At 31.8% G+C, this 12,485-nt stretch overlaps 1 protein-coding gene across 1 annotated transcript in view; it reads left to right on the forward strand.

Annotated features, from left to right (window-relative positions):
- Positions 1-12,485, forward strand: part of LRP1B (LDL receptor related protein 1B) — a 1,807,041-nt gene that overhangs the window by 1,551,941 nt on the left and 242,615 nt on the right. Inside the window, exons 57-59 of the mRNA XM_029933319.1 lie at positions 3,198-3,283; positions 8,899-9,021; positions 11,041-11,256. Of these exons, the coding sequence (XP_029789179.1) occupies positions 3,198-3,283; positions 8,899-9,021; positions 11,041-11,256 (425 nt within the window). The remainder of the gene's footprint in view (positions 1-3,197; positions 3,284-8,898; positions 9,022-11,040; positions 11,257-12,485) is intronic.

Raw genomic sequence — 12,485 nt, forward strand, 5'->3', positions numbered from 1 at the left:
TTCACAAAGAAGGGAATGAAGGAGATGAATGCCAATGATTACAGTTTTGGTCTCATTATATCACATGTCCATGTTGTAGTTGTTTCTCATTAGCAGTAATAATTAGAAACTAATAATGATGCTAAAAAAATGTTCCTGAAGCATAATTCTTTGGCTGAAGAGAAGATCATTTTTTTCCTTTGTGAGAAAATATTGACATATAGCTGTGTAACTTTAAAATGTATTATGTGTTACTATGACACACTTAGATATTGCAACATGAGTGCCACCATAGTGTTAGGAATCCCTCCATCATTTTATCTAATTACAATTTCTTTCTTTCTCATATTAACATTTCAGCTCTACTCTCTTAGCAACTTTCAAGTATGTAGTATTGTTACCTATAATCACCATGCTGTGCCTTAGATCCTCCGAATTTATTTATCTTCTGATTGGAAGTTTGTATTCTTTAGCCAACATTTCCCCATTTCTCTCAATGCAGGCAATCACCATTCTGTCTGTTTCTATGAGTTTGACTTTTTTGATATTCTACATATAAGTGATAATCACATAGTATTCATCCTTCTCTGACTTATTTCACTTAGTATAATGTTCTCAAGGACCATCCATGTTGTAAATGGAAGGATTTCATTATTTCTAATGGCTGAATAATATTCCATTGTGTGTGTATGTGTGTGTATAATATAGTGTTATATATGTATATAATATAGAAAATATACAATACACATATATATTCTATGCTATATAATATACATGTGTAAATACATATATATAAATTAATACATGCATGTGAACAGATATATGTGTGTGTGTGTGTGTGTGTGTGTGTGTGTGTATGTCATATCTTCTTTATTCACCCAATAATGGACCTACAGGTTATTTCCATATCTTGGCTGTGGTAAATAATGCTGCCATAAACCTGGGAGTGCAGATATACATCTTTCTCATCCTGTTTTTATTTCCTTTGGATAAATACCCAGAGACCAGAATGTTGGTTCATATGTTGGTTCTATTTTTAACCTTTTTAGGAACCTCCATACTGGTTTCCATAGTGAATGTACATTCCCACCAACAGTGAACAAAGTTTCCCTTTTCTTACATCCTTGCCATCACTTGTTATCTCTGGTATTTTTGAAGATAGCTATTCTAACAAGTGTAAGGTGATATCTCACTGTGATTTTAATTAGTGTCTTCCTGATGATTACTGATGTTGAACATTTCTTGATGTACTTGTTGACCATTTGTATATCTTCTTTGGAAGAATGACTATTCAGTTTCTATGCCCATTTTTAAATCAATTTATTTTGGGGTCTTATTATTGATTTGTATATGAGCTCTTTATATATTTTCAGTTTAACCCATTATCAGATAAATAAATTATAAACATTTTCTCTCATTCCATAGGTTGCCTGTTAATTATGTTGATTGTTTCTTTGGCTGCACAGAAACTTTTTAGTTTGATATAGCTCTGCTTATTTTTGCCTTTATGGCTTGTGTTTCTTATGTAATATCTAAAACCAGTCATTACCATGACCTTAAAGGAATCTTTTCTTGATGTTTTCTTGTAGAATTTTTATAATTTCAGGTATTACATTTAAGTAGTAAAGAACAACAGAACTACCCAAATATTAAGGTAGACTATGACTGGGGTACCGGGGTGGCTGGGTTGGTTAAGCTTGGCCTCTTGATCTCAGCTCATGTCATGATCTCACAGTTTGTGAGATCGAGCCTGGTGTCAGGTTCCATGCTGACAGCACAGAGCTAGCTTGGGATTCTCTCTCCCCCCTCGCTTTTCTGCCCCTCCCCTGTTCCACTCTTTCGCAAAATAAATAAATAAACATTAAAAAAAACAGGTAGACCACGACTGACTAATTTTATATTTATAAATATTGTTGACAAGGGATGGCGAGGTGCCTTCAGCCTCAGAGCTGACTCTCTTGAGTAGCCTTCTGAGTCTCTGTTTAGCATCAACACAAAGACTGAATGATTGATTGGGGATGCTGCCATTGCTTATGGAAGGAGATTTCTAGCATGTGTGATACACATTTCTAACCCCTGACATAAAGTATGCTAAAACATAAAATGCTACTTATTAAGTATATATTTACTGTAAAACTGAAGTATAAGAAGAGGAAAGTAATAATTTTATATAAAGTAAACCAATAGGACAATAACTCTACTACAGTAAATTATTTCCAATAAAATCCACATTAAATTATATAAAGTGACTCCCTTCTTCTTTAGCACTTTTCCTTTTTCTTTCTTTTTTTTTTTGATAATTTCTATTGACATTAAGTTGCTTACCAGACTGCATATTAGAAACAAAGCTGTTTATAAAGAGTTGAACAAAGCTTTAATTGAAATGATCTAGGAATATAACAATCAAGAATGTGGTCAATTTGAAGTTAAATTACTCAGATACATATTCAAATAAGTGTGTTTTATATAAAACTTCCTGAATATTTTTATTTAAAAATCCATTTTGTTTACAAAAAATTTCTAAAAGAAAATCACTCTAAAGGTTTAGAGGATCTTTATATATTTGGAGTAGAGTCAGATTCCTATCTTTTTTAGATTCTAGATTCTAGAACAAATGAGATACTACAATATATTGGACCAACTAAAAGAAGGAAATAAAAGATTACTAAAGAAGTTAAAAAGCAGGCTGATAGGGGAGGGTGAAATTAATTAACAAAAATTATAGAACCTGGAATTCAGAAATTATTTAAGAAAAGTCTGTAGGCAGATAAAAGAAATATATGTTGGCAATGATACTCTTGGCTTTCACCAGAGTCATTCTGACAGTGTAAGCTGATTATTTCATTATCAAGTGTTTTCTGATTATATAAATGTTTAGCTGTACTGTAGAACTCTAAGATAGGTATAATTTATTCTTTCCTGAAATTCATTTTAAAAAATCAGATTATGACATTATATTTTCCACCAATTCCAAATAAATTAGATAATCAGCTGTTCACAAAAACTGAGGGAAGGAGAGGGATGCATTTACTCATACTGCCTGGGTATCAGCTGTCTTTTCATTTTACTATGAATTGAGATATTCAATGTAAATTTTTTTAACCATTATTCTGTTGGAGGACACTGCATTTAAATTTACAGAAATTTAAAGTTGAAGCTAAGCAAAATTGAAAACCATACATAAAATTCTAATTATGTTTTTTTGTCCTGGTGTTTAGATGAAGAACCTTTTCTAATTCTTGCTGATCATCATGAAATAAGGAAAATTAGCACGGATGGCTCCAACTACACACTTTTAAAACAGGTATGACATTTTCATGATGATTTCATACTTAATATGTGTACTCCAGATATGCATTAGAACTGTAGAAATATCTGACAATTGGAATTTATGAAGCACTTATTCATGGATGCATGTTTGTTTGTATAGGAGATTACCCTACATTTTATTTTGTTTGTATTATTAAGGGGATGTTCTGAACATATTACATCAAACCATATCTAAGAATGTAAAAATTATAAGATATAATTAATGGAAGGGGAAAACTGTCTAAAGAATAGCTAGATTAGAGAAAGCATAAAATTATCTTTTAAAATATTTTGTATGTTCCTTAAATTGTTTTTCCCCCTTGGAATTTAAAAATTAATATCTTTTCCAGAATTGTAAGTTTTGGTTCATAGAACTAGGAAATAAAATAGGACTTGTGATCTCTAGCCTTTAAAATTTAGAATTAGTAAAGGGGTGAAAGTATGGTTGTAATTGAGCTGTAATTCAAAGGTTGTAAGGCATATATTTTTAGTTTGACCCTGTTTAGCCCTCAACCTGTCTACTTCAAGAGAATCGTGGTTGAACTCTTGATGTTTGAGTCCTATTGTGAGAATTTATATATGTTATCCATCTTATGATAGGATAGAAAACTGTGAATTACTCACCCCAACTTTTTATTTCTCCCAGTATGCAATGGAAATATCATAAAATAAAATCATTAAAACTATAGTGATTACTACATGGAGTAGAAAAATCACATGAAGTTAGTTACAGCATATATTTGGTTGTCAGGAGAAATATCTTCTTTGGGAAGATATAGTTTGTATCTGTTTTGCGCCAAATGTCTTTTTGCCCCAAACTGTACAATAGTGACATAAATATGTGAAAGCACTGTCTAGAAGAAGCCAAAAATAAGGATTTTTTTTGTTCTTGTAGTATGTTTGTACCAGCATTAGGCATGGACAAAGAAAGCCATTCATGTGGCAATTTTTCAGCAACATAAAGAATACCTAAAGTATTTTTGGCACCTCTTGATTGATTTCTCCATTGATATTGTCAGTTTCAATCATTTTTCTTATGAATTTAGTCTCATTTTAAGTGCAAATATTCATTAGCAACTGTGATATTTCCCTGACAGATTTTCCAATTTTCTTCAAAGTCACAGATTGAAAATGAAAATTTCACATGAAAATCCAGATTTCTGGCTACTCATCAAAATAGAAAGATATAACAATGCTGAACTCACATCCTTGGATGTCCACAATTCAAATTGTATGGCAATTTGACATAGAGGCCATGCTCTCCAATTCCCTGGAGTCCTCAGACTTCCTATGTGCTTACAACATGCCTACTCATTCATGAATGTCTGTGAGGTTTAGACTTTTGCTCTTGAGATTAGAGTATGCCACCAACATTCACTTATCATACTGACTCTAATTGTGAACCCTATAGATATTGGGAAATATATAAAATATTTCCATGTTGTTTATAGAGACTAAAGAGAAATCTATTTAAAATAAAAGAATTAGACAGCTCTACCTTTAAGAGATGAATAATATAAGAGAAATAACTCCAGGGGAAAAGTTTTCGTATATGTAACTTGCTAAAATGGAAAAGTGTCTGCTGCCCAAATGTTTTTTTCTACAGTATTTAACTTAATTCTTTCCTTCCACACAGTCTAATTTTAAGCTTACAACAAAATCAGAAAACATTGGTAATTGTCTTTTGCTTTTGGAGTAGTTCTCCATTGCCCCTCTAAGCCTCTCTCTAACTTCCAGGTTAGATGTCCAGTCTTTGCATGGTCTCCGGAAAAGGGACATGCTTATTTTCTTTTACTAGATTGTTTTTGTTTATTTGTTTACCATTTCTTCCTTTTAGACTCTGCTCTCCTAAAGGGAGAAAGTTCTTTCTTTAGGACAGTCTGTTTATAAGCTCAGCTGAACTAATAACTAAAATAGCAACAATATTTACTGATTTCATGGAAGACTATAACAGAGACTCAATGACAACCCCTTGCTTTATTTTCCAACCCTGTGACTCAGGACATTTCTGCTGGCATCCCTTTTGTTGTTTTCATGGCTAATATGTTATCAGAGATTGTTTTTAATGGAGCAAAATGATTTTTTTCCTGTATGCATCATTTAAGTATCTCATATACCCAAACCACTTTAATGCACACTTTCAGATAGCACTTTTTTCCCCCTCTTGGTATCATTTTTGACTATTTCTAATCATTAATACCTAAGTGGGGATGACTTTCAGATAGTTTTCTTAGTTTAGTGTTTATGAAAATGAAAAGGGAAGCATCAAGATGAGGACGCTCATAAGGACTAAACATCGTACGGACTCTGAACCAAAAAACTAGAGACAAACCTTACATCCAGCTTTGCCTGCAGTCTGCTTGGAATATATCATTTCTGTCAGAAAAGATATTTTTAACTACATTTCATTACAGCATTATAGAAATTTTCAAGAAGTTCTAGGCAGTAGAAACAATTTTTTTCCTCAGAGATTTCTGTCTACATGTGCAGAATGAAGAAGAAAACAAGTAATTATGTCTCCATATTTTCTCTCAGTCAAAATAAGTGAAAAGACATCCTTTTCTTAAACTTGGGAGGATTTTTGTATGTGTGTAGGTGATTAGGAAGAACGATTTACCCTAACATCTTGAATTTTATTCTATTTGTTGTAGTCTGTATAATCTCATAAAGCTTTACAGTGAAAAATTTTAGCAACGGGTAGATTTTTCCTTTGCCCTGTGTATTCTCAAATGTGATTGTAGGTAAGCCCACTATAACTTAAATTCATACACCACACACATAAAGAAAATGTACTTGTAGTATAATAACATGGATTTTGGAAATAAAATGCATTCATCAAGTATTAGTTTTATTAATTTGAGTGCATATATCAAGTAGCTTTCCAATATGTTATCCACCTCAGTCTCTGCAGTGCCTTTCATACCAGTAAAATTGTATAGAGAAACAAAACACAATTTCCTAAATTAATCATCTTGAACCAAAGGGTGCAAATCTTCAACTATAGAAATGAAAGAACCAAATAGGATTTTGATGAAACCAATTTTCAGCTCTGAAACCACTGGAATGACTCTAGTCTTTAGACATTATTTTGACCATGCCCTTGGCTTTTTAATGGTCCTTGCATATGATTCTGAGAAGAGAGAATTGCAAAGTTTTCTGTGAGGATTAAAGGGTAAACCTGTAGAAAAATGACCAGCTTAGATAGGTATGTCAGAATTCAGAGCTTCATTTATTTGCTCTGCATTTATAGCTTTCATTTATTATAGTTGAATTGCTAAATTTGAAATTGAATTTTCATTATCTAAATTGATTATTATAAAAAAAAAAAGAATAGGATAATTCTGCCATGACTGGGTAAATATTTCCTAAAGTTAATGACAAGATTCTCTCTACCTTTTCTCTATAAAGCTCTAATTCATCCATCTGGATCACAGGCCATCACAGAACACTAACCCATTTACCACATTCCTCTGGTGTTAAAAGCATTTGAACCGAAAGGATATTACAAACTACTCTTGAAGTGCATTTATTAAACTCTCTGTAGAACTTGGACCGTACTCAATTTATATTTTAAAACTTTGATTGATTTTGCATGGACAGCTTCCTAGATCTGCATGCTAAAGTGCATTTAGTTAAGGAGTCCTCCAGATTTTAGCTTGTGAATTAGTATTTAACAAATCTTTTGAATCTGTGGCTGAATTTTTTAAGCATTTATAGTTGTTACTTTTGATTAGTAATGTCACAAAGAAGTATACTTGTGTTTATTCATCTGGGTGTAGTGGGGAATTTACAGAGTCCCATTTACCTGTGTCTCTTATTTATGACCAAAGGCCTGCAATTTCCAAAGGGCTCGACTATTTCAGCCAACTTTATAATCTGGAGCTGAGGGAAGAGAGTGCTCATGTTAAGCCAAATAAAAGCATAAAGTGTGAACCTGTGACTTTAATGCCATCACCCCTAGAATTTGACCCTGCTGTGAGAATAAAAAAACCAGGATTTGCTGGAACTTCTTATAATTGCTCCTATAACTAGGCCATCCTTAGTCTTGTAGATCATTGGATAGAAAGAAAATTATGAACAGTTATAATTTAGCCTGGGCCTTAGTCTTATGAAGGACTGTATAGATCTAATGCAGTGTCATTTTTAATTCTAAATTTGGAGACTAGATCTGGAAACTGAATTCAGATAGGATAATTATCATCCTTCCTTCCCTCCTCCCCAAACCAAAAGCGCATCTCCCTAAACGTGCTGAAGGTGTTATTCTTTACTTTCTGGGACTACAAATATTCATAAATGTCCCAAAACAATTTGAGACCTAATTACAATTTTAGGATGAATATAGATAAGTTTACAACAGATATAAATATATGGCAATAATATCTTATGCCTTTGCCAAGTGTCTATAGTGTCATTTATTTGTTTTTTTTAATTTTTTATTAAATTCTAGTTAGTTAACATACAGTGTAATTTTAATTTCAGGGATAGAATTTAATGATTTATCGCTTACATATAACATGCAGTGCTCAACATAGGTGCCCTCCTTAATACCCTTCACTCATTTAGCCCTTTCAGCCTCCCACCACCCTCCATCATCATTTTAATATATAATATTTATGCATTAATAGGCAATCTAAGCCTTAAAATGAGTTAACACAATTGAAATCCTGATCCAAGTTTTGTTAGTCCATTGGGGTAGTAAATCTATAAGCCTTAACAAAAGGTCAGAATTAAACTAACTTCTCAGCAATTGTTTGAATTATTCAACACCTAAAAAGATTCACAGATCCTGATGTACAATTGTTAAATCAAATCAGTCAAAAGGCACAACTATCAAACCAAAAAACTGGGCATCCAGAAATTCATCAGTTGAATTTGAGTTCAGTCTTGTTACCTGTTAAAAAAAGTACATAACCATGAGTCTGAAGACAGGCATATCCTTATATATCACTGTAGGATAAAAACATGTTGGCCACTTAGTTTCTCTTTGGTCAAATACTCATCTGTGGTTATGACTTTTAAAATCTGATATGGCACAATGTTGGCTAGAGGGTCTCGGGAAGCAAGAAGAAAAAACCCAACCACAGCTAAAATGCAGATAATTTATGTTGTTGAGTCAAAAGATTTTAGACAAATTAGTTTCTAGACCTTCTTTTCTGACTTTCATCAGATGATTATCCAAGGCTCATCTTAAATCTTCTGTGATCTACTGTTCCAAATTTAGGTCTGTTTTTTTCTGGTTACTCTATAAAACAGATGATGATGACATTAAACTCATATTTATTTACCTGAAGTGAGGACCACTTTATCTCCCTAAAAGCAGGTGGTTTTTTTAATCCATCCACAGTACTGGCAAATCTTTATAAGCATTCCAAAATTTTTGAGACCTACTTGGAAAATATTTTCAAGTAAATTTTGTAACATCTTAAGTATGTGGTATAGAGAAATATAAAGATAAAATGCTTTTAAAAAGAATTGGTCACAAATGCTATTCATTGTAATAACCATAACTATTTAGGTTCAAAGGGGGATACTGATTCTTATGAGCTCCTAAAACATTTAAAAAATAATTTATATTAACTATTGTTCAAACATATCCTTTTTTATTTTTAGGGATTAAACAATGTTATTGCTATAGACTTTGATTACAGAGAAGAATTCATCTATTGGATTGATTCTAGCAGACCCAATGGCAGCCGCATAAATAGAATGTGTTTAAATGGAAGTGATATTAAGGTAACTAGATGTTACAATGATGGGATTATTGAATATTTTATTGTTATAACTGACTTGAATAGAAAATGTTATTTGATGGTAATGATACAACTCATAAAATGTATTAGGTTGGTTTGAATTTCACATTTGTACACTGCAAGTTAATACATACTTTAAATAGGAAATTTGAAGCTTTTTAATCCATATGTTTCATTATAACACTATTACTTGCAATCAGATAAAAATCAAATTGAGTAAATAAAATTTGGAACCTTATTCACAGCCCTAGAAAATGTGAGGGATGCTTTCTGCTTGAATGATTTGTGCCTGAGTTTCAATTGTGTTGACTTATATAAAAGGGAAAGTTGAATCTGAGAATTTATAATTAAAAAAATTAATTATCAGACTGTAGATTGAAATTATAGCACCATTAAAATTAACCTCCTATAGATGGAAATAATTGAATGCATTTGTGTAAAATCATGAATGTTCTGATTAGACAGAATCATAATTAAATACATGTCACATTCTAGATATGAGGTACTTGGCTCCTTTTCTGTGTTATCTTGAGTTTTAAAATAAAATTATTTGCACTGTATATATGCAGTAAAATATATCATAAAGACATTTAAATTCAAGAATTATAGAACCCATCAATTAACTTTTTTTGTAACCATCTATATCATAGAGAAAGTTTTAGTGGGAGCAATCAATTTTAAAAATATTAATAAAATCTCAAAACGTGTATATGCAGTGCAAGAGTAATTTGGAATGACTGTATTTATGTATAAACTGATAGTTTATAAATAAAATACCAATATATGACATAGAAAAAAGCATTTTTTTTCTTTTTTAATCCTTTGGAAATTTATGTAAAAACTATAAAAGTAACATTACCCAAACTTTATTATATCTTTTAAAACATTTAAAATTTTAGTTGCCTTTATATTTTTTAACATATTTTCATATTTTTAAAGGATTAACTATCTAATGTCTTGCCACTACCAACCTATTATGACAATGTCATAACACAGGGTCACAAACAAATCTTTTTTCCAATTGGGATTACTAATTCATTGATTTTCTGATTCGTAATTTTCTAATTCACTAATTCACTGATGACAATGTAAATTGTCAGCCATGCCAATTTTTAAAATTGGAATTTGGGTGAAAGAAGAAAATATATCTTGCAATTCATTACAGTAGATTGATACCATTAGTTGCTGAAAATGCTCATGTTGTCATATGTATATATATCTTCACTATTGATAACATTAGTGAAAGGATATATATAAACCTTCATTATTGTTTTATTTCCTCTAGTTACATAACTATTAGCTTCTGTACAGCCTCAAGTTTGTTTCCCATTTTACAGAATCCTAAAAACACTGAGGACTCAAAAATAGCAATCATATAGACCAAGAATCTTTGGTTAATTATACACATCAGTATATTTGCACATACAAAGTTTATATTCTTATTAGAGTTGATATTTATATGGGTTAGAATCAAGCATAGCAGTTGTATGAATTTTACTTCCTTTGGCTAGGTTATGATACTGTGTGTTGTCATGTGTGCTTTTTTTCCCCTCTTGTTGTAAACAATTTAAATAAAGCAAAAGCATTTGGGAGAGTAGAGAATGCTCTTGGCATCTCCCCCAAAACCTGTTAAAGATAAATAATATCAATAATTCTGTGTGCTTGTGTCTGTGTGTGATAGAAATGTTGCCCCCAGTTTTTAGTAGACAAGTATAACAAAAATATGATCAACAACTCTGCAGCTGTCCAACAGGTTTTTATTTTTATGTTTCCTTCTTAAATCCATATGTAATTTTCAGGGGCCTGATTACATATTAGGTAATTTCTCACATCACAAATAAGTAAGTGATTTTATTAGGGTAAATCTGTTCTATGTTTTATGCTTATCTAAATTCCATTACTAATGTTTAAATAGCATTCTATAATCTCTGGAAAAATCAAGAAGCAATTACTCAGTTCTTGGTATTTACATTGTTAACTTTTTAAATTCTTATTTCATTAGGTAGTGCATAACACAGCTGTCCCCAACGCACTTGCTGTCGATTGGATTGGAAAAAACCTCTATTGGTCTGACACAGAAAAAAGGATCATTGAAGTATCCAAGCTCAATGGCTTATATCCTACTATACTCGTTAGCAAAAGGCTGAGGTTCCCCAGGGACCTGTCTTTAGATCCTCGAGCTGGGTTTGTAACATTGAGAATCTTAAAGATTGAAACTGTAGGTTACATTCAATGTGGTGAATCTCATTCTGTAGGTTTTAACATGAAAACTGGTATAAAGTGTAATGTGTAGACATTCTTACTGAGAAGTCAAAAATAGAACTGTGACTCTCACAATGAAAGAAAAGCATTTGAAATGATGAGATTTCACAGCAAGTATTTTTAAAAGTTTTAAACAACTATTTTTCTGACTAATCTATAAATATATCAGAAATTATTTTAAAAAAACCAGATTTCTCGAATTAGTTGCCTTTAAATCCTGGAGGAAAGGCCACAATTGTGGTAGTCACAAATATGGGTGGTGTAATTCCTGTAGCACTTTAGGGCAAGAGACATAAGTAAGTAGTATCCATGGATAATAGATAACCAGGTGCATGATCTATACACTCAAAAAGGACAGCATAGAGGAAATACTGAGAAAGATTCATATTGGAGCTGTGTGTCATTTGCATTTGATTTTGAGAAAGAACAAGTCATTGTAAGGATTAAAGACAGCAGGCTTGAGGGATGAACACACATTAAGGTGTCAGAGCTTAGGTGTCAAAGTTAGGTGTATGGATGCTAAAGTTCTATGGATTATGACCATTATCATCCACTTTTCACTATGTTATTTGGGTAGTTAGAGAAGGCATGCCTTTTCTTCTTTTTTCCTTTTTTGCACTATAATTTAGAGTGATTATACTCCAAAATGATGTCTGTAGAAGCTTAACCTACTCAATAAGCTTGGTAAAATAGCAAATTTAGAGAAAATTTAATTTTTAAAAATAGGACACATTCACAATAACAAGTATTATAACTTTAGTGCTCTAAATTTTCTGCTATATAAATTAATTTTATTTAATAGTTTAATGAAATCAACGCTTTTATCATACCATATTTAACAATTACTCTTTGCTTATTGCTAATAGGCTGTATCTATATTTTTGGTCCCTTATGTTTATAACTGGCAATGTGATCTTATCAAAGTATATTTTATAGCTGAATTTTAAACACTTTGGGTAGAAGCAGTACCTAACAGGTGAAGCCTTATATTATAAATATTCTTCTGTTTCCAAGGTAATGTGCAACTTTTAACTTTTTGCTGTATAATTATGTAAGCATTTTGTTAATTTTTTTCTCTCCATAATATTTTATTGTCAAATTGTTTTCCATACAACACCCAGTGCTCTTCCCCTTAAGTGCCCTCCACCATCACCACCACCTCTTTTCCCCCCTCCCCCTTCCCCC

This window comes from Suricata suricatta, chromosome 3 (genome assembly GCF_006229205.1).
Source record: "Suricata suricatta isolate VVHF042 chromosome 3, meerkat_22Aug2017_6uvM2_HiC, whole genome shotgun sequence".
NCBI classification, from domain to species: domain Eukaryota; kingdom Metazoa; phylum Chordata; class Mammalia; order Carnivora; family Herpestidae; genus Suricata; species Suricata suricatta.